The sequence below is a fragment of the Podarcis erhardii genome (assembly GCF_964252035.2).
Source record: "Podarcis erhardii genome assembly, chromosome: 9".
In the NCBI taxonomy this organism is placed as follows: Eukaryota; Metazoa; Chordata; class Lepidosauria; order Squamata; family Lacertidae; genus Podarcis; species Podarcis erhardii.
The window spans coordinates 65,124,236-65,147,939 of record NC_138512.1 but is presented as its reverse complement, the minus strand read 5'-3'; the positions used below and the strand labels follow the sequence as shown (position 1 = coordinate 65,147,939).

Here is a 23,704-nt window from a genome sequence, read left to right as displayed (position 1 = left end):
CCCAGACCATCATTATGCAGCTCGGCATCCGAACCTATTCATCTCTGGTTCAAACCTTCAATTAAGTGGAATGATCCAAAACTCTGGGCACTAAAATGGCACTGTGTGTTTATAAACGAAATCTGTGACTAGAAAAATGTTGAAGTTTGGAGAATTTCTGGTAAGAGTCCACTCAATGACATCATTCAAGGGAAGCAGTGATTGGCTGGTGAAGGGTAAAAATAGTGCTTATATCCCACTAGGATGGCCGAGAACAAACAGACGAACTGTTAAATCTCTGTCCCCTCACTCCTTTGAGACTAGCCTGTAAACTCTCAGGACTGCAAGCTGGTAAGTGACTGGCAACTGTAATTTTCTCTCCTCTTTAGACCACGGATTTCTGGATTTCTGACTCTAGTTTTGAGGTAACTTATGTTTCGTTTTGTAGGTGCAAATTTATCAAGAGTACAATTTCTCTTACTTAAATCATTCTCTTGCTAGCCAGAAATTGCTTAAACAGAATAAGACCTGGAATGTTTTACATTTTACAAGCTAGTAGTATTTTGTAGCTCTTTGGCTTCAGAGATGCTTGGCTGAACTTTATTTTACATCATTGCTAGTGGGTGGAGGGAGGGCAGGAAGTCCAAAATTATTAACAACCACAATAGTTTTCTCTAGCTCTATGTAATGGGCCTATGCTAATACTTAGCATTTATTTAGCATTTTGTGCATGTTCAGAGTATTCTCCATTCATTTACTCAGCAATCCATACATTACTGAGTAAGTCACTGTCATTCTCTCTGCCGTCTGTAGACAAGCCTGAGCCTAGCAGGTAACTGTCTTGCTTATATCTACTTGGGTTCCTCAGACATCACATCAGCCATGACCTCATTAGGAGGCCATAAGCAACACACTGTCTATGAGAACTCATCTGCTGTATGGAGGAAGTAAAATAAATGACAAGGGACTTCCTGGATCAATCTTTATATCAACCTTCCCTAACCAGGTGCCCCCCACCCAATGTTTTAGACTACAGCTCCTATCATCCCCTTCTGGTTGGGGCTGATGGAAGTTGTAGTCCAACAACAGGTGGAAGGCACCAAGTTGTGAAGATTTTATGCTGAGAAAACCAGACTGAGAATGTGGGTGCCATCAATTACTTTAGACCGTTTATTGAGGGGCCTTGGTCTATGTTAATGAAGTGAATGCATATAAAGCTGTAACCATTGTGATTTATTCCAGAATATTCAAGACTCATTTATCCAGCCCTTGTACTTTGATTTCAATCCTTACTGGCAAGGAACTTACCTAACATGGGTGGCTAACTCACGAATTCAAGGCCTGATCCAGCCCCACAAGAAAGTTTTCTGCCTCCCCAAGACTCCACCAATTTTGACTGTAGTGGCAAAGGGGGGGGGGGGCGGCACAGAACTGGGATAGGTAGAGGCCAGTGCCCTGATGGAGATGCAGACATCCCCTTTCAGTCATCATATTGATTATTTAAGAAGAGAGGAGGCGTTAATCCGCCCTGATCAGCTGAGGAAGAGGAGGAGCTGTGTTCAAGAGAGCGTGTGGGTAGCCACACCCATTATTGGCAATGTCTACCACTGACATGCGGGACACGGATGGTGCTGTGGGTTAAACCACAGAGCCTGGGACTTGCCGATCAGAAGGTGGGCAGTTCGAATCCCCTCGATGGGGTGAGCTCCCATTGCTCGGTCCCTGCTCCTGCCAACCTAGCAGTTCGAAAGCACATCAAAGTGCAAGTAGATAAATAGGTACCGCTCCAGTGGGAAGGTAAACAGCGTTTCTGTGCACTGCTCTGGTTCACCAGAAGCGGCTTAGTCATGCTGGCCACATGACCCAGAAGCTGTATGCCGGCTCCCTCGGCCAATAAAGCGAGATGAGTGCCGCAACCCCAGAGTCGGCCACGACTGGACCTAATGGTCAGGGGTCCCTTTACCTTTACCTTTACCACTGATGTGAGGTCTCCAAGAATTGGACAAGGATGACCTTTGGGTCAAAAAATAGCCACTCCCGCTGCCTTATATCAACAGTGAAGTTGTTAAGGAATGGATTGGCATATCAGTCTGTTAACAGGGCTGGATGACTGAAATGAGATAAAGATATCTCCTTCTCTCAACCTTGCCCACAGCTGGCCCATGGAATCAGTCCAGAGTTGGTGTTTTGAGGTTTGAGGAGCACCAGCCTCATTCAGTTAACTTTGTATTACTTCCTATCCCACTGAGATCCATGGAGCTGTTCCAGGACAGCTGTTCCTCACAATATCACTGCCAAATTCTCAAAAATAATGGGTAGTTGGAGCTACAGTGAAATAAGAGGTGCCTATTATATCACATGAGGCTATGATGGTCTCCATTACATGATAGGATGATGATAACATAATAGATGCCTATACTATTACATGTGATTATAACATGATCAAGAGTTGCTTTTGAGTATAGGACATGTTTGGCAGCCATATTTCAGAGAAAAAAACCCTTTTTAAAATTCCATCTTGACAGCAAATGTGAAGTCAAGTACAACATTTTTTATGTCTCTGTTTTGCTTAAGTTTCCTCTGCTGCAAAGAAATAGCAACTTCACAGTGCAAAACAGCCATACTCATCGCATGAGGGTATATTGGCAATGCTGAAACGTGATGAAGCGTGTTGGTCACACTGAAACATGACCAAGGGAGAGAGGAGGAGGGGCACCAGATGAAGGGAACAGATCATATATCAATGCAATAGCAGCAGCCCGTTTCAAACCTGGCACAAGCAGGCAGCAGCCTCAGCCAAGGGTCTACCATTGTTGAGGCCAATGGCCTAAATTCCCTTTTCCAGCAGGGTGGCTGCCTCTGGGACTGCTCAAAGTGCCTCAGGGCAACATCACATTGCTGTGGGGCACTGTGAGCAATTGCAAAGGTGCTCACCTCTGCCCTTGCACTCTCCTCCACCTGCGGAGGTTCTACCATGTCCAAGCAGAAATATATAAGAGGAGGGACCACTCACCAACACCAGGAAGGGAGGCCATCAACATAGTAGGCCGTACCAGTCCAAGGAACATTGCTGTCTGAGGCAAAGGAGGACAAGACAGTTCCTGCCCCAATTCCACAGACATAAACCACAACCAGCCAGAACTGGTAGCCTTCTTAGCGCTGCCCAGAGCACAGCACCCTCCATCTATCTGAAGGCAGCAGGCTAGCTTAGTGGGTTCATGGCAAAAGCGTGCACGGCCTACATAACATCTTCTGAGGCCCTCCTTCTTGTGCCTCCTCCTTGAGAGGTCCAGAGGGTGGCAACATGAGAACGGGGCCTTCTCTGCAGTGGCTCCCCCTCTGTGGAATGCAAAAATGTTCCTTTTTAACCAGGCCTTTGGTTGACCTGATTGACATCCTGTACCCTTTTAAAATGTTGCTTTTTGGGGGGAGGGTATTGGGTTATTGTTTTTACTTTGATTTTATATATTGTGATCTTTTCTGTGAACCACCCTGAGACCTCCGGGTATAGGGCGGTATATAAATTCAATTAACAACAACAACAGGGATGCGGGTGGCGCTGTGGGTTAAACCACAGAGCCTAGGACTTGCCGATCAGAAGGTTGGCGGTTCAAATCCCCGCAACGGGGTGAGCTCCCGTTGCTCGGTCCCTGCTCCTTCCAACCTAGCAGTTCAAAAGCACTTCAAAGTGCAAGTAGATAAATAGGTACCACTCCAGCGGGAAGGTAAACAGCATTTCCGTGCGCTGCTCTGGTTCGCCAGAAGCGGCTTAGTCATGCTGGCCACATGACCCGGAAGCTGTACGCTGGCTCCCTCGGCCAATAAAGCGAGATGAGAGTCGCAACCCCAGAGTCGGCCACGACTGGACCTAATGGTCAGGGGTTCTTTTACCTTTTTAACAACAACAACAACTCTGTCTTCCGACACCTTACCTTAGCTCCCTATCCCCTCAGCATCTGTCGCCTTGGCATCTGATGGTGGGGGCTGGGCTGGATCTGGCCCTGAGTTTTTGAAGGATGGGTCTAATACTTTCACCTTCTTGGTCTTTGGCTCTCAGTCAAGAGGCTCTGTAAGTTTGCCAAGAAACACGTAGGCTCTGTTAGAAACTTAGGAAATCGCTTTATACAGAGTCAGATCATTGGTCCACCTAGCTCAGTTCTGTCTACACTGACCAGGATTTCTCAATGAACACGTGGAAGTCATTGGTGGGCCCAGTGGACACAGCCTTGTTTCCTCTTCCATGTGTTTACTCTACACACATTTATTGTGTGAATAGGACCATGAAAATAACACCTGTCATGTATAAATGCCTGGTTTCCCAACCTAGAAGTGTATTTTCTTTTTTTATTTTCAGAAATCAGAAAAAATGAAGGCAGCCCTAATCTTCCTCTGCATTTTGGGAATAGCTTGCGCCTTCTCGGTGAGTAAAATCAGCAATTATTTACGTAGCACGGGATTCATTGTGAACATCTACTTCAATGACACTTATTGCAACTGTTTCTGAAGGGTACTGACCCTTCCATTCTGTGTTTTTGCATCTAGCAATGGAATTCCCTGCCAGCTGGCCCTGCCTGCTGGTGGACCGTTGAAATGCTACAAGAAAACTCTGTGTATATTGGCAATGTGCCTGTCTCTTGCTCAGGTCACACAGCCATATGCAAACAGAATGGGTGTGTGTGTGGATAAGTTGGCAGGAGATCCCCAGTGGGGACTGGTCATGGATTGATGTCCGAGTTGCCTAGCCACAGCCACAACCACAAAAGTCATGGTTGAGGAGAAAGACATACCAATATCATTCATGAGACAAAATCAAACAGCTGCCGCTTAGCATCCAAGGAAGATGTGTACAAGGAGCCTTCCCATCCTCTTCCAGCTCCATCTCTTCTCCTTGACTTCTGAAATATACTCGGAGTCAAGAGTGGATTTCATGCTCTTTATCCAGCTCATAGTAGTGAGGAATGGAAGTTCCCCCAAAATGTCTGCTTTATATACATTATTTACACAATGGGCCCCACGTGATTGGCTAATTCTGGGATTCTCCTGTAGGCCAATCAGGTTGTGGATTCACTTTCACCTGGAGTTGGATTGGGTGGCTCCTGCGGACCAATCAGACTGCTGCATTCTAGATCCTATTGTTCTAGGACCAATCAGACTGCTGCATTCTGAATCCTATTGTTCTAGGACCAATCAGACTGCTGCATTTTGGATCCTATTCAACTCAGTACGTATCTCTCTCTCTCTCTCTCTCTCTGAGAGAATAAATGGGTGATGGATGAATAGGATGCACTTGTGTGTCAATTTGAATAGATGGATGGGAGCTGCTGTTTGCACCCCCGGGACAAATAACCCCCAAGGGAATGTGGCCCTTGGGTGGGTGGGTGAATTTGTATCCCACCTAGAGCTTTGATTATTTGCAGCTAACTCACAGAAGTGAAAATATCGCCTCCTTTAGGAATGCAAGATAATTCCATCAGAAATGGAAATGTCATCAGAAATGGTTGCAATTCACATGTTCATCTGAGGTTAGGAACAGAAATCATGAAACAGAATATAAGTGAAATTCGCCCTGTCTTTTTCAGTCTGCAAATGTTTCTGATGTTTCCCTTCCAGTGAAATGCATTGAAATTAATTACATAATTGATTTGATTGCTTTTGGCCACAGCAAATAGCAAGGTGAATAATGCAGGTTGTAGAAGAAGCTGAACTGCAGCAAAATGGAAGCAACGCTGGTGGCAACAACAACAACAACAACAACAACACAGGATGGGGCGGAAATCTCTGGCTTCTTATATGCCTGCACATAGTACATTGTACAGTTTAGAATGATATATTTCTTTCTCTTATCACACTGCTGCTCTTTTCTATATCCCATCCAACTCCATCCTACAGAAATAAAAAGAGGTCCATCACACTACAGATAAAGGAAGGAAGGAAGGAAGGAAGGAAGGAAGGAAGGAAGGAAGGAAGGAAGGATAACAGTTTTGGTTCTTTGCTCAGCAGAAATAGCTTTGATCTATGAAGGCCAATCCTGCATACATCACTAGGTGTCACTCTAGCGTTGTTGTTTGGTGTGTATGTGGTGGTGGTGGTGGTGGGGTGAAGCTAATGTAGAAGCAAACAGCACTTTAGTGCAACGTATGGACAAAATACAATTACTATAACACAACCCTAGATCAGAAGCCTGAAAGTGGGGAAGGAATAAAGAACACTTTCCTTTCTATTGTGGATATGTGTTTCACCTAGGAAACTCCCAAACCCAGCTAAGCAAGCAGGAAAAAAAGGGAAATCACCACTGACTTAAATAATCTCTTCTTTTCTTGTAGGTAAAAAACTTCAGAAGAAGATTCAAAGCAGAGGATTCTGAAGAAAATGCAGTATGTTGTCAACTAAATCAAATTCTCGGTTCAAAATGAAATGTGTTGATGCTTTCCTTAAATTCGACAGCTGAAATTCTTCTATCTTTTTTTCTGGCAGGTATTCAAGAACAGATATAGGTATTTTCTTTATAGGTACCCCTACCTCTACCCACCTGTAAAGAGATATCAGGTAAATGCAATTCCTTTTCAAAATATAAGAACCATTACTGAGACACAAAATAAAGGCAAATACAGGTGCTGAGTTAGAGGCCCTTTTGAGCCTAATTAATTATTATATGATGGCTCTAGTGTTTTGCCTCTGTGTAGTAGCGACTGGTGTCAATTGGGATTGGTGTGGCGGAATGCCAGGAGGCCAACGGTAGGAGAAGTCAGAGCCAATAAGAGGTACAGACAAGAAATTATCGTTTTGCTGTCGTTCTCCTCCCTTCTGAGTTCTATAATGGCAATCCTGAAATTAAGGAGGAGGAAGTCACAGCTACTGCCACCTTCTGGATTGGATGTAGGTAAGCAGGCAGACAAGTAGGAGTTGGCTAAGGGCAGAATGAGGTTGCTTGAACAGTGCACCATTCCATACCATTCAACATTTGTAATAATAATAATAATAATAATAATAATAATAATAATAATAATAATAATTTTATTATATATACACCCCACCCATCTGATTGGATTGCCCCAACGATTCTGGGCTGCTTCCAACACATATGAAAACATAATAAAACATTAAACGTTAAAATCTTCCCTATACAGGGCCAACTTCAGATGTCTTCTAAAGCTTGTATAATTGCTTATCTCCTTGGTTCGGGGGGTCACATAACTCCAGTGCTTTTTTTTCTAAAAAAATGTTTAGGGGTACAGTCATACCTCGGGTTACGAACGCTGCGGGTTGTGCATTTTCGGGTTGCGGACTGCACCGAACCCGGAAGTACTGGAATGGGTTACTTCCAGGTTTTGGCGCTCACACAGAAACACAAAATGACGTCACACACATGCGCAGAAGCGCCAAATCATGTCATGCACGTGCGCAGATGTGGCGCTTCAGGCTGTGAATGCTGCGGGTTGCGACCGTGCCTCCTGCACAGATCATGTTCGCAACCAGAGGTATGACTGTACTCTCATTTTGACTCAAGAAAATCACCATTTTTATAGTTCAAATCAGGGAAAATAAATACAGTAAATGGACAAAAGTACAATAATTCACAAAATGTTTAGGGGTATGCGTACCCCCAGGAAAAAAAGCACTGCATAACTCTATACCCTCCAACATTTTTCTGATGAAAATCAGGATGTCCTAAGGAAAAGCAGGACATTCCAGGACTAAATCAGAAACCAGGACTGTCCCTGGAAAATAGGGTCTGCCATTCACCCTAATAGACCATCTCCATCTGTGTGTAGCCCTCAGAAATGACATACAAGTCACAGAACCACGAAACCCACAACCCCTATGTGAAATCCCTTTTGTAGTTTCAGGTCCTTGCCACATACACCACAAAAAAAGGTTTGTGTGCGTGTGTTTAGAATTTCGGAATTTTAAGCTGGTCCCCGTGAGGTCAGTGCTGATGGCCCAGGGAGGCAGTGCATGAGATAATTTGCCTCATGCCTCTGAATACAAGTCACAATATTTCTTATAATAACAACTTCCACTGTAAAGATAAGAAAAGGAAACAAAACCTTTGCCTGCAGCTATTCACATGGCAGTTTCATATGGAGGAGTCTTGATCATTGTCTCTTGAATAGGGATGGAAGGATCTGACAATTTTGGTTCTCTTCAGTATCTCATTTCCCCCCCCCCCCAATCTTATTCAGTTCTCCACATTTCTTTAGGTTTTTTTGGGGGGGGGGGAGTTGTGTGTGGAAAAAATCCTCAGGAAATTTCCTTAAGAATTTTCCTAATAAACAGATTTTTGTATGTAGTTTTGACCAATGTACACATTTTTCTGCAAGCCATTTCTCGTAAGGTAAAGCATTTTTGCATGTTATTTTCACAACTGGATTTAATTTATGCATGCTTTCACCTAAGTAATATGCATTTTTGTAGACATTAATTTGTTGGAGATGTGCATTGCAAAATTTGGATTACTGTGAATGTCAAAGGATGGCTGTGTTTCAGGTCTCCTATTGTTTAAGTAAGTTCAGGTTCCCTTTGAAACGCAAACAGAATTGACATTGTCCCTCCACCCCTACTCTTGCATGTAAGAGAGAGATTCCAGCTGGGGCAGGGGGACGCTAATTACATGTTTTCAAGGATAGCTCATGTAAGAAGCCTAAAAATGGTCCTGCTTCTGGGAATGTTGTGCCGGCAGAATAGTGGTTTGGCATGTCTCTTGAGTACAGAGATATTTTTGTGCTTCGCTGTGTAGAAGATGAATTCTGTTCATATCTTTCTTGTTTGCCTCCTCATAAAAAACAGGCGTGGCTTTTAGGTTAAGGCCAATATAGACATACAACCCAAACATCTGTAGACTGCTTGGATGTCTAGGTACACTGTTCAGACCCCTAATGCTTGTAATGGGATAACATTTCCTAACCTAAAACGCAGGATGCTTCTGCAACATTCCTGATTTTTATATGGGTGATAGGAAGAAACTGACACACACACACCCCTTGAGAGCATTGCCAAGGTGCAGATTGTTATGTGAGCTGAGAAGTGTGATCTAGCCCATGGCACTAAAAGGGGGTCTGAAAACATAATATGCAGCTCTGTGGTTGAAGTTCAGTAGGCTTGTCACCATATAAAAAGCCTGCATGGAAGTCTCTCTGGGCATCAGATGTATGATTCTATGATAAGCTCCTCTGAGCTCTTTGGCTGAAGGTCAGATGCTGAGCAGCATCCATTTTTCATAATCCTTGCTTCTTTGTTTAAGTTTAGACACATAATTTTAGGTAGGTAGGTAGGTAGGTAGGTAGGTAGGTAGGTAGGTAGATAGATGATAGATAGATAGATAGATAGACAGATAGATGATAGAGATAGATAGATAGATAGATAGATAGATAGATAGATAGATAGATAGATAGATAGATAGATAGATAGATGATAGAGATAGATAGATAGATAGATAGATAGATAGATAGATAGATAGATAGATAGATAGATAGATAGATATAGATAGATAGATAGATAGATGATAGAGATAGATAGATAGATAGATAGATAGATAGATAGATAGATAGATAGACAGACAGACAGACAGACAGACAGACAGATAGATAGGCGTCAGCCAAAAATGTCCCCCTTTGGCTGATTAATATTCTACAACCTTTTAAATGTGTCTATGGGTTATTGTTTTACTGTTTTGTTTTTAATAATTTCTTGTTTTTATCCTGTGTTTTATTCTGTGCACCGCCCTGAGATCTTATGATGAAGGGCTGTCTATACAGTGGTACCTCTGGTTGCAAACTTAATTCATTCCAGAGGTCCGTTCTTAACCTGAAACTGTTCTTAACCTGAGGTACCACTTTAGATATCTGCTGCCGCTGGTGCACAATTTCTGTTCTCATCCTGAAGCATGGTTCTTAACCCGAGGTACTACTTCTGGGTTAGCGGAGTCTGTAACCCAAAGTGTTTGTAACCCGAGCTGTTTGTAATCCGAGGTACCACTGTAAATCTAATTTTTTAAAAAATAACTTTCACAGTATCAGTAGGACACAGAACAAACCAGAGACCTTCTGGTTTTAAACTTTGAATGTGGAGCCTCATGTATATATGCATAACAAGCATGTGAACTACCAAGCTCCTTCTGCACTATATCTGTAATTCCCAGATTGGTTTAACAATCAATCCCTTTCCCTAAGGACATCTGAGAATAGTAGTTTTGTGAGGGGAATGGGGTGCATGTGTGTCTCCCAACAACTCTCATCACCCTTAACAAATTACAGTTCGCAAGATTCTTTGGGTGAAGACGTGACTATTTAAAGTGGGGTGATACCGCTTTAAATGTATAGTGCAGATGGGATTGTTGCTGTTTGGGGGGCGGGTGTTTTTCTGAGAACTGAAGCTGACCGTTTACATGTGTATAATTCAGCATTCTGTTTTGTGATAGAAATACGGGAAATGCCTCACAATTGTATCTCTTTTTAGTTTAACAGTGACTCATCCGAAGAAGGCTATGGTGGTGATAGTTCAGAAGAGGAGGAGGAGGAGGAGGAAGAAGAAGAAGGGGTAAGAGACATGTTTGGCATTGGTCACAACAAACCAAGGAGCATAAGAAAACAACCTGGATTGTTTTTATAGACTGTACTCTGTGAGCGTCCATGGTGACGATTACTAACTGCCCACAAGTTTCCATTCTGGTTCCTCGCAATATTTTTCAAGTCTCAAATCATCTAAACAAGAAGTAACCCTTAAAGACACAGTGAGAGATTGTGAGAGCCAAAGGTTTAGAGACAGATGTGACTTTTGTCCATTTATACCAATGCAGCTGTTATGGTCCTCAGGTGAACCATTCAATAATATTTTGTTCTTCAGTACTTGGGCAGGTCAGCTTTAATTCACCCTCAGGTATTCTTTTATAAGGATAATCACATAGCTAAAGAATTATGATTTAAAGAAACACCTTGTGATATATATACGATCGAGATATCATCCAAAACCAATTGGGAGTGCATTTTGTGATATCAGTTTCATAATTTTTAACCTGGCAATATATTGCAAATCATGATGTGTGTGAGGACTGGACGATATATCGTCCAAAGCAGGTTTGAAATCCATATCGTGACATTGGTTTCATAATTTTTGACCTGGCAATATATCATGAATCATGGGGGGGGGGGAGTGAGTGTGTGGGTGTGGGTGGGTGTTATGCAAAAATCACAATGTGGGGAAAACCATGAAGCCAGCCAATAGCTCCATCCTTATTTCAGACATTGTGATATATAATCATACCTTGGTTGATGAACGCTTTGCAACTTGAGCGTTTTGGCTCCCGAACACCGCAAACCAGGAAGTGAGTGCTCCGGTTTGCGAATGTTCTTCCGTGGCTTCCGGTTGACTGCAGGAAGGTTGTGCAGCCAATCAGAAGCCATGCCTTGGTTTCCAAACATTTTGGAAGTCAAATAGACTTCAGGAACAGATTCAATTTGACTTCCAAAGTACGACTGTATTGGTATATTAGATGTTTAGTTGGTGATATATTATGATGTTGAAAACCAGATATCACTTCCTACATTAAGAAAATAGGTATATTAAGGAGGAAGTTCAGCCTAGCCTTTCCCCTGCTTCTCCGCCTGCTCCCTCAACTGTACAAAGTCTACTCAATCCACAACCTGGCAGATTCCAGGAAGGGCTTTCCCACTACTCCTCAGCCCCACTGCACTCAATAGGACTTAGGTCTCCTTAAGCCAGTGGACTTTAGTCTTATTTCCTTTGGATTGTCCCCAAAGAGCCATCCACAACAAGACCCACCTCAGTTAAACAGAAAGCAAGCCCACTGACACAAAAAGGGACAATGTGTCCAAAAGGAGCAATGGTCCCTGACACAGGTCTGGGCCCTGGCGTATTTGCAGTGTTGGCTGTTATGCATCTTCTCCATGTTTGTGTTTACCTCAGGACCGTGTTAGCTCCCCGAGAGCTGATATAATCTCCTAGGTAAATATGTATCTTGGTATACATGTTATTTGGGGAACACATATTTTACCTGAACAGCCTGGAATAGCTTCTTCATTTCAGTACCATTATGGTCTCTTGGGTCAATATGTGCTTAGACACAAGAGTATTTATAAAAAATGATTTTTTTTGGCCTGACTTGGATGTCAAAAGCTACAAGAGTGCCACTATTTTCTATTGTACTTTGGGGGCAGATGTTTTCTCCCATGTAAATAGAAGTTCCTGCATGAGAATCAGAACTTTACACACATTTGTCTCAAGCCTTGAGCCTTCTAGGCCCATTCTGTTAGGGTGTTGTTTTTATGAACAGTTATTGGGGTGGGTCTAAGTTAAATGTAGACCTCACCATCTCGCCCAACCTTTTATTATTTCTCTGGTTACTAGAGAAAGCCTTGTTGGCTTTCCCCCAAAAGGCTCTTTCATAGGTTCTCTGTGGCTTCAGCAATGGGGATTTACTTCTGAGTAGGGTTCTCCTTGTCACCATGACAATTAGCCAGCTCTCCTGAGGCGCAGGCCCTGAGATTTAGGGGCAGAATCTGGAAACTAGAGGATGAGACTCGATGGATCACAAAGTGGAGCCTGGTAGGATAGGGGCAGAGCAGAGCAGTGCCTGGTGACTGAGGGCAAAGGATGGTACCTGGTGGATCAGAAGAAGTGCCAGATTGGGCTTCCAGGTGAACCAACCTGGTGGCAAGAGTTATAAGAAACAATTATTTTAGGGAGACAAACACCTTGTTTTGCATCCTAACTTCTTGCTGTGTGAATGGAAGGAGCTTCTGGTCATAGAAGAAGAGTTGGACAGGTCCCTAATAAAAAGTTAACCTCCTGTCTTTAATAAGGCAACCCCCCTTTCTCTCTTAAAGCACTTGGCTTCCCCCAAAGAATTCTGGGAATTGTAGTTTCCCCCACCAGAGAGCTACAATTCCCAGCACCTTTAACAACAGTTCCCAAGTTTTCTGAGGAAAGGAGTTGTCTCTCTTGGCTGTTGGTGGTGCTAAGTCACAAGCAGTCTCTACACATGTACAAGGGTTTGTGTGAAAGAGTGTACACTTGTTGATTTGGACAGGTCAGCTGTTGTGTACACAGGCACACAAACTGTACACCCAGTGAAATTTACATGTGAATGACTCCACAAGCATGCAGCTCAACTATCTGTGTACACAGGTACAGACTGTACACTTATTGAATATATTGTGTGAACACCATAAAATGTACGAAAGTGCCTTTAGAAATATGTATTTTTGGATAAAAATATGTTTATAAATGTGTACAGTGAGATAAAGGATACTGATAGATGCATCTCTTGTGAGAAAATACATTCAGAAATATATATTTAAATACAAATTTGCACACAGATTTTTTTTTAAAATGGCAGATTCATGCAAAAACAGGATGGGATGGAGATTCTGATTCTTCTCTTGAAGAAGATGGTCAAAACACTAAAACTATATAGATATAGATATAGATATAGATATAGATATAGATATAGATATAGATATAGATATAGATATAGATGATATAGATATTGTGTGTGTGTGTGTGTTTAATACTTGCTGTAAACTGCCTTGAGTATAGTCTTTAAAATGGAAAGGTGGGGACTGTCTTTCCAAAGAAGCAAACAAACAAATAATCCTCACAGTTGGCAAACCCTAATTGCAACAGAATAGGGCTTTAGAGGTAAAGATCTATTTATTACCAGCTCTGCTAGGCTGTAATTTGCACACATGAGAGGCAACTATCCTGTGTCAATGCTTTTTGGGGGGGGGCAGGAGCAGGAGGTCTGAACATCAGGGCCAATGTTTGCACTGTACCCTCTGTCCATAATCTATTTTGTTGGGAAGCAATTAGTAACTAGAACAGTATGGAGAAAAGTACTCTAAAACACAATTTACTGAATGTATGTGGATTACATATATATATATATATATATATATATATATATATATATATATATATATTCAAAGAGGTGGGGGTGTAAATTAGGGGTTTTAAAAGGAACAAAGTGGGGAGGGGGAATTGAAGACATGTGGGGCTCCAAGTGGGAAAGAGTAGGTAGTTAGCACAGTCATAGAATCATAGAATTGTAGAGTTGGAAGGGACAGTGAGGGTCCTCTAGATCTTTTGAATTAGGTTGCAAAATCTTACCAATCCTGGTAAGACTTACATTACAAGCAGCCCTTCAGGGGTGGATGGAAATGCACTAAATGAAAGCATTATATTTCCCAATAATTTTTTATTGCGATCTTAAGAAACTTTAAGTCATTTGAAAATATGTTCAAAGGAACAATGGAAAAATATCACATAGAAGCCTCTAGTTGACTGTAGTAGCTGACAGCTGCTACAGGGATGTGGGGTGCTTCATTATATCCCTTCCTTCAGAGCTGTTGCTCACCTATTTACCTATCCTGGCAGCACTTCCTTGTTCTTCCACTCTTCTATCAGGTGCTGACAAGGATGTAAGTGGTAGAAATGCAATACTGCAGTTGAAAGAGGGCTCTTGGGATTCCAAGCTGCCATGACAGACAGCTGGAGGCTTCTATTCACAAGCCTCACTATGCAGAAAAGCAGAATTGTCACTTGTGAACATTCAGAAAGCACCACTGTATTTCTCGGATCCATCTCAATGGTTTTGCTACTGGCTATGTCCAGCCTCGACAAAAGCAGAACCTCAGGAACATTTAAACAAACAAGAACACTATAATTGCTTTTTATAGAGGTTGTGATGCTCTCAGATTGCTATCTAAATAGACAGCCACACCATGCAATTTTGCAAGTTCTCGCAACAGAGAAGAAAATAACGTAGGTTTTTACTGGCACTGCACGACATCTTATTTTAAGTGTTTTAACCGCCTGATCCTAAGAACTGCTGCCCCGGCACAGAAGTACTTAGCTTGCTCTGACCAACAGCAATGCCAGAGCAATGCTGCAAAACATGACGTTATGCCAGTTTGCGGTGAGGTTGTGCCAGCATTGGAGGAACTGGTGCCAGTGCAAATGTTTGATCCAGGACCTGAAGTTCACTTTCCCAGTTTGCCCTTCAAATATCAGGTAGTTGCCTTGATGACAGCTGTAGCAGAAAGTGCCCTAATCCCCCATCTCTCAGTCGAACTAATTTAAATCTTAAAATGTGTGTGCATCCGGCCCAATCGCCTTCTAAATGTGGCCCGCGGATGGTCTGGGAATCAGTGTGTTTTTACATGGGTAGAATGTGTGCTTTCATTTAAAATGTATCTCTGGGTTATTTGTGGGGCCTGCCTGGTGTTTTTACATGAGTAGAATGTGCGCTTTTATTTAAAATGCATCTCTGGGTTATTTGTGGGGCATAGGAATTCGTTCATTTCCCCCCAAAAAATACAGTCCCCCTCCACAAGTTCTGAGGGACAGTGGACTGGCCCCCTCCTGAAAAAGTTTGCTGTCCCCTGCTCTAGAATAAATACCAGATGCTAGTTGTGATTCCACAACGCAACATGTGTGCATTTGGATCATCATTCCAATATTAGCCTGGAAACATTTTTTTCAAGCTTCGTCTGTTGTTTTTTTTATAAAATATGGTAAGCTAAACAGATATACAGTGGTACCTCGCAAGACGAAATTAATTCATTCTGCGAGTTTTTTCGTCTTGCGAATTTTTCGTCTTGCGAAGCACGGATTTTGGAAAAGCTTCAAAAATCACCAAAGTCTTCAAAAACCTCAAAAAAGGCTACCACACCGCGTGCTATGAGTTGCTCCTCGAAGTCAAGTCGCAACTGCACCCCCTGAATGCACCTTTTTCTTAACGGTTTTAAGAAAAAGGAAACAAACTTGCAAGACGTTTTCGTCTTGCGAAGCAAGCCCATAGGGAAATTCGTCTTGCGAAGAAACTCAAAAAACGAAAAACTCTTTCGTCTTGCGAGTTTCTCGTCTTACGAGGCATTCGTCTTGCGAGGTACGACTGTATGGTTATTGCAAACATAAGAAATGGAAGGAGAGGGGGAGTTGCCCGTTCTATAAACGCAGAAGGGCAGTGTTTACTGCATCTACTGAAGTTGAAATTAATTCTGATATTCCTGGTTTTTGATACATCTCCAGGGACAGTCAAATGAAGAAAACAATGAAGGTGGAAAGGAGAATGAAGAGGCGACAGAGGCTCCTACTGCAGCAGTGACTGCAGATAAAAAGGGCACTAGCAAAGCCACACCTCCTAAGCAGGTAAGATTGGTGGACCTTTAATACCCCTGCAATAAATGGAAAGCTGTACAGGTTGCTACTACCAGCCTGTTGCCTCAAACCATCCCATATAACGGGGTGCTTTCTTCTTAATAGCATTAAGGCAAGTTCCCCTCCCATTGCAAATAGTGGGGTGGAGGGGAGATGATTCAGATCAGGACTGCTGTGGGGGGGGGCAAAGGGTTGAAGTTTCCTACCCTCATGGGTCCTCATCCAACTCAGACAGAGGCATATCTGTCATGGCAGCAGCAAATCTGGTCCTCTATGGACACAGCCGAACTTTCACCACATCGTATGGCCCTTCAGCAGGTGGAATGTGGACATGGGTTTGCACCCTAAAACAGCTAACATAAATAGAGTGCTATGGCAAGTGCAGCCCCCAAAATGTCTCTGGCTATACTTTCTGGATGAGACGTAGATGTAACGGTTGGTTGAAGACTTGCTTCCCTCTTCTCTTCTCCTTCCACCCTCAGCAATATGTCACAGCTTCTTATAGCCTACATATAGTAGAAATATTTAAAATGAGAGTCCTCTTTTTTTGCTCTTCAAGATATGGCAACCTTAATTCTGAATAAACGGACATAAATCTGACATCAGGAATCAAAAGACAGAGAAACCAGTAGGAGAACACTTCAATCTCCCAGGACATTCTATACAAGATCTCAAAGTAGCTGTTCTATTACAAAGGAATTTCAGAAATAGACTGGAAAGAGAAGCTGCTGAATTGCAACTTATTACCAAACTTAAAACCATGGAGAGACCTGGTCTGAACAAAGACATTGGATTCTTATCTCATTATACATGACAAAGCCATTTTTCACCTTCTCACCCCTTGCTTTTTCTTGTAAGACCTATTGCAGTCGTTAAGAGTCGTCAACAGGCTCATCACAGCTATCTGCCAATCACCCAATCCCACCACCCTTCTGAGTAATACCCCTCCCCACCTTCTCACTATATAGAAGGGTCTGGTGACTTCTGTTTCAGTGTATCTGAAGAAGTGTGCATGCACACGAAAGCTCATACCAAGAACTAACTTAGTTGGTCTTTAAGGTGCTACTGGAAGGAATTTTTTTATTTTGTTTTGACTATGGCAGACCAACACGGCTACCTATCTGTAATTAATTCTGATTGTCCGGAATGTGTCCCTTGAACTCTAATAATGGCTCTTGCTTGCTCGCAAGGAGGATAGAGAGAGGTGTGTGTAGAAGCTAACCTCCTGTATAAAAGTAAAATTCATATTCATTTCTCCACCCACTGTAGCTTCTGGCCTCTGGAAGGCTGCCCAGAACATGTGACATTAGCCACAGTCCATATCTATCCTGTAGCTTCTTGGGGATTGCTGCTGCTTTCTGCGCTTTCCTCCAAATCACCTTCCATCCAATATGAAAATGGTAGTTGCACTCACTTGGCAGTGAAGCCAAGAGTACATTTGAGAAGGCTGTGGCACATGCACAGATGACAGTGTATGTGCACATGACAGCTTCATCAATAGATGTCTGGGAGGGGTTGCAGGTACGGGGAAACCAAACAGGTAAAGGGCACCAGGTGAAGGCATCCTCGGCCCCTCTCTAGTGTGTACAGCAGTGGGGCAAATGCAACATGAAACACAGTGGTGCGAAAACAACCTTGCTGCATTTTAAGCCGCTAATCCAGGCATAGGCAAACTCGGCCCTCCAGATGTTTTGGGACTACAACTCCCATCATCCCTAGCTAACAGGACCAGTGGTCAGGGATGATGGAAATTGTAGTCTCAAAACATCTGGAGGGCCGGGTTTACCTATGCCTGCACTAATCAGAGTTAGAAACTCAGATATATATGCTAGGCTCCAAATGGCTCCTTAAACCAGGGTTACGGTCACCAAAACGGAATGCCTAGCTACCATTTTGGGGGCAGATAGTTCGAAAGTCGTATTTTTCAGTACGACTTTTTGGTTCCTGTAATTCATTCCGATTGTACAATACAGATGGAATATAGCAGATAGAATTCTACAGGGTGTGTTGCTAATGTGTGAAAACAGTCAAGATGCAAGAATTCCCCAGGCATGCACCTCCATATGGAGGAGACGTCAGGCACCATCCTGGCACCCAGGCATCTTCACATGGTTGCAAGTGGCCAATAGTAAAAGGTAAAGGGACCCCTGACCATTAGGTCCAGTTGTGACTGACTCTGGGGTTGCAGCGCTCATCTTGCTTTACTGGCCGAGGGAGCCGGCGTACAGCTTCCAGGTCATGTGGCCAGCATGACTAAGCCACTTCTGGCGAACCAGAGCAGCGCATGTAAATGCCGTTTATCTTCCCGCTGGAGTGGTACCTATTTATCTACTTGCACTTTGACGTGCTTTTGAACTGCTAGGTAGGCAGGAGTGGGGACCGAGCAACGGGAGCTCACCCCGTTGCGGGGATTCGAACCACCGACCTTCTGATCAGCAAGCCCTAGGCTCTGTGGTTTAACCCACAGCGCCACCTGCATCCCTTAAGTGGCCAATAGCCAGGTGCAAAATGCGCCTGGTGAATTTCAAACACTGCTGCTAATAGATACACGGTCAAAGTTGTATCATGTAGAGGGTTAGACAACTCCTATTCACTGCTATTTGGGATCACATGCGGACATGGTATGTTGATGAGTGGGAAATGTTGTTATACTATGTTCCTAGCTTTCATATTTTGGATTGATTCCCTTGGATCACCCTACATCCTTTCTAACTCTGGGTTTTCTCCCCCTTCCTGCCTCCCCCAATATTTTTGTGTCCATGCAGGGCCCCATAAAGAAAGAGCCCCTGGAGAAACCTGGAAATGGAGGAGCAGCTAAAAAGGGTGAAAAGGACAAAGCTCCCGAAAAAGGAGGGAAGGGAGAGGAAGACAGTGACGAAGAAGAAGAAAACGAAGAGGAGGAAGAGGAAGAAGCAGAGACGGTGGACGAGAATGGAAGCGGCGTCAACGGCACAAGCACTAACAGCACCGCGGAAGAGAACGGAAACGGTGGCAATGGAGAAGAGGAAGAGGAAGAAGGGGAAGAAAACGAAGCGACCACTGCCATTCCCACCACCCTGCTCCCCACAGTCCTCCCCACCACGGAGTATCAGGACCAATACGAAACCACCACGGAGGACCAGTGGCACTATGACACACCCTCTGAAGAGCCGTGGCCATACGATACCACCACCACCGGTTATGAGAATGGCTATGAGGTTCAAACAGAATACTACGCGAGTGAGAATGGGCAGCCCCGAGGGGATACTTTCAGAGCCTATGAGGACGAGTATAGCTACTACAAAGGCCATGGGTACGATGTCTATGGCCAAGAATACTACTACAACCAATGAAGAAAAGAAGCCATCTCTTGGCCTGCTTAATGTTTTGCATGGCAGTTCTTTGCAAATGCCTACTCAGGAAGATGTATCACAATATAACATGGTGCCTTTTAAGTGAGAGTGGAGGTTGCTGTCTGTTTTTACTGCTAACTATGAAAATGTATTCTTTTTGTCTGGTTTTTTTTTTAAAAAAATAACTGTTTTTGTTGCGCTTTTGACCAGTATTCATGTACCCGTTGTGGACTTTTTGTAGGGTTTGCAGTTTTGTTTTTTAGAACGGTTCGGAAGTGTGTCAAATGGAGTTATTGTCAAACTGAAGTGTGTCGTATGCTGTACATGCTCTGCCCCTGTGTTTCTGTTAAAGTCAAGATGAGTTTTGAAACATTCTGCAGGCTGGATTTGCTCTAAGTAAAGATAAAGAATGATGAAATTGTCAGGCCATTTTCATTTCTTTCCACATTGCCTTTGGGAAGCGCAGAGCAGTTTTCATGGGGCATCCTATCCAGCCAGGCTGAAATCTGCTTAGCTTGAACAGTGTAAAACCCAGTACTCCAATTATGGGTGAAGACATAGGATGAGAGAAAGGTAACTCTGTTATGAAATATACATATCCCATCTACTGAATCCCCTAACTTTAGCCAGACTATGTCCCCAACAGCCTTCTGAAAATAAGAACTATGGGACTTATCATAAAAGGTAACAAGGCTGAGCCCCCACGACCCCTTATAATTCAAGTACTCTTGTCAACATTATGTGGCATAACCATAAAACATCCAGATCCTGACTAGGAATGAAAGGACCTGTAAGGTTCAGTTCTCCCAGAGTTTCATCTTCCAACCTTAAATACAGTTCTCCACACATCTTGCAGCAATTTGCAATATTTTTTATGGGGGGGGGATCCTGATGGAAATTAATCAGAATTTCAGTGCAAATTTCTCCTAATAAACGCATTTTTATATGCACTTTTGACTAATGTACACATTTTTGCAAGCAGTTTCCCACAGCAATACATTTTTCTTGTGTTATCTTCACTAATAGCATCGTTTTCATGCACACATTCCCCAGATATATGCATTTTTGTAACTATCATTTGGTTGGCAAACTGCATTGCAAAATTCAGAGAAGTGCAAATTCTGAAGAACTGCTGTGTTTTGGTTCACATACAGTGTTTCAGAAGGTGCAAAATTGATAATTAGGCTTTAAATGAATTTCTCCTCCACTCCTAATCCTGACAAATATATGGGAACCAGAAACTTCTCTTGACACACTTTTTCATGTTTGAACACAGATAACACTGCAGATAAGTTTTCAAGTTACAGCCACCAAAACAAAGTAGAACTTCCGCATTCCCTTGTGAATTTCTATTCCTGTATGTCATGTATGTGTAAAAATGTAAACTAGCTTTGATGACTGCTTCCTCTTCCACATTATAACTTCCCTTCAACCGAGTAAACAGCACACAAGTCTCACCATCATGCATGCAGTGTTTTCTACCATTACGTATGAGCTGATGCTCACACACCATAATACTTTAGCAGTAAGCAGACAGAGAAGGAATGGGGAACTGGTTGCCTACTAGATGCTATTGGACTCCCATCAGTCCCAGGCAGCATGTTCAGTGGTCAGGAATGATGGGAATTGTAGTTCAGCATCATCTGGAGGACCACAGGTTCCCCTTCTCTGAAGAGGAAAGGAAACTCTATCCAACAACTACACTCTGGTTATTAGCCCATCTAGGAGAAGGAAAACTCTGAACCTAAATCTCCACTGCCCCATGAGATATCTTCAGGAGAAGAAAAGGCTAAGGAGAAATCACCCACAAATCTGGCGTGGAGTCCCTAAGATATAATAATAATAATAATAATAATAATAATAATAATAATAATAATTTATTTATTTATTTATTTATTTATTTATTTATACATACCCCGGCCTTCCCGGTTTAAAAACCAGGCTCAGGGAGGCTAATAATTAAAATGTGACTTAGAAACAGCATAAAACAGCATAAAATACAACATAAAATGCAGCATCAATATCAATAAAATTCAAAAATTCAGGGGTCATTTTGAGGAAGAAGAAAAAAGCCCAGTCAGTAGACATCAAATGAACACCAGGACTAACTGGCCAAGTTGGTCCTACTAGGGCCAGCAAGGAGACCAGGGAAGAATTTAAATGTGGGGTCCCAGAAAGGGTTTATTCATAGAAGAGGAAAGGGAAAAGAGAATAGAGGATCAGGCTAATTCAAATTGAAGGTCAGGTGGAATAGCTCTGTCTTACAGGCCCCACAGAAGGAAATCAAGTCCTGCAGGGCCCTAGTCTCGTGGGACAGAGCATTCCACCAGCTCGGAGCCGTCACTGAAAAAGCCCTGGCCCTGGTGGAGGATAGTCTGGCTTCCTTAGGGCCCGGGACCTTTAAGCTATTATTATTCATGGACCTTAGGGTCCTCTGCAGGACATACCAGGAGAGGCGGTCCCATAAGTACGAGGGTCCTAGGCCGCATAGGGCTTTAAAGATGGTTGGATGGCATCTCCTTCCAGCAACTCCTGCAGCCAAGTTGGTGCCAAACATATCGCTCTGCTTTCCTTTGGACCCACATGAGGGAGGTCCTGTTGTCCAGCCAACCCAGGACCTCCATACACCTGCTGGGGTTTTCTAACATAGATTAATCCAGAGGAGGTTACTTGAAATTACTCATCAATCACAACCACAATATTTCACTCCTTAGCTGTTGCCATAGCAATGATTTACGCCAATAAAACAACTGTGCATTATGGCCGTTATTTTAATAAAAGCAGCAGACTGGAAAACCAGAACCTATTAATAAATCTAAATGGGGATTATGAGCAATTAGCTCCCTATTTTATCTACCATTTGCCCATGCTCTGCATTTATTTTAATACCACAGCAAATATTTAAGCTTTCACGGGTACTGACTTGGCACGGTACTGGTCTGGCAATCAAGCTGTGTTTGCTATTTTATTCCCTGCCTCCTCTTTCTTCACCCTGTGAGCTGCCTTACCCTTTAACTTACCTCAGCCCACAGGTATATTTCCTTACCATGCTTCAAATTTGTTTGATGCATCTGGCTAAGGAGACTTGCTGCCTACAGATACTCAAGCAAAATAGACTAATTACTCCCTAAACTTTCCACAGCAACTTTTTTTTTTTTTTTGTATACTTAATAGAAGCTACAATTACAACCAATTAGGCAAAAATGCATTCCCGGTACTCAAAAAAGCAGAACATAATTGCTCTGACTCACTCGATGTAGCCCTCCTTTTTAACTTCATCGCTTTCAGTTCAACACCCATGATGGTAAATAAGATGGAAAGGAACCTACAAAACCACACTGAGTTTGGAACTGTGCCATACAACAGGGACGTACACATCCCTCCAGATACTGCTGTACTTTTAACTCCCATCAGCCCCAGCCAGCAGTGGATGATGGGAGTTGAGGTCCAGCAACATCATCTACAAGGCTGCAGATCTCCCATCCTTGCGTCACATAGAACAGCTTCCAATAAAAATGGTGGCTCAATGCCAGGTTCCTCCATCCCCTCTGTAATATCAACTTATCCCATGTGCTGATGTTGCGACAATGTGTCTACTCTGCCCCTGGCCAGAGGCAGTTGATGTGAAGTAGGAGTTCAGATATGGCAGCTTACATCATAATTATGCAAGGAAAGTTGAACTAGCTGTTATGCAGGGTAGCTAGCCATCGGATGCCAGGTGTGGCATGCGTGTCCTGCAGCTGGGGGCGGGGCGAGCCGCCCATGTGGGTGGGGCAAGCCGCCTAAGGGGGCGCACTGCATTGTATACCGGCCGGTGCAGTGTAGTGGTTAAGAGTGGTAGACTCGTAATCTGGTGAAGTGGGTTCATGTCTCCGCTCCTCCACATGCAGCTGCTGGGTGACCTTGGGCCAGTCACACTTCTTTGAAGTCTCTCAGCCCCACTCACCTCACAGAGTGTTTGTTGTGGGGGAGGAAGGGAAAGGAGAATGTTGGCTGCTTTGAGACTCCTTCGGGTAGTGATAAAGCGGGATATCAAATTCAAACTCTTCTGCTTCTTCTCTGCCTCCCCCTCAGTTGTAGGGTGACTGAGGGAGAGGCGGAGTGCAGACACAAGTCCCACACTGCAGTCGCCCAAGCCACCATGTCACTCCCAGGAGAGACACGTGGCTCGGGTATGCTGCAGGCCCCATGGTAAGTGCCGGGCCCCACAGTGTGGC

General features: G+C 43.3%; 1 protein-coding gene across 1 annotated transcript; it reads left to right on the top strand.

Moving 5' to 3' along the window:
- The first annotated feature begins 261 nt into the window (after window positions 1-261).
- On the top strand, window positions 262-19,911 carry IBSP (integrin binding sialoprotein). Its single transcript, XM_081877197.1, has 7 exons — window positions 262-330; window positions 4,334-4,399; window positions 6,303-6,353; window positions 6,454-6,525; window positions 10,435-10,515; window positions 16,027-16,146; window positions 18,921-19,911. The coding sequence occupies exons 2-7, from the start codon at window positions 4,346-4,348 to the stop codon at window positions 19,485-19,487; spliced, it is 945 nt and encodes a 314-aa protein (XP_081733323.1). The 5' UTR covers window positions 262-330; window positions 4,334-4,345; the 3' UTR covers window positions 19,488-19,911.
- The last annotated feature ends 3,793 nt before the right edge of the window (window positions 19,912-23,704 follow it).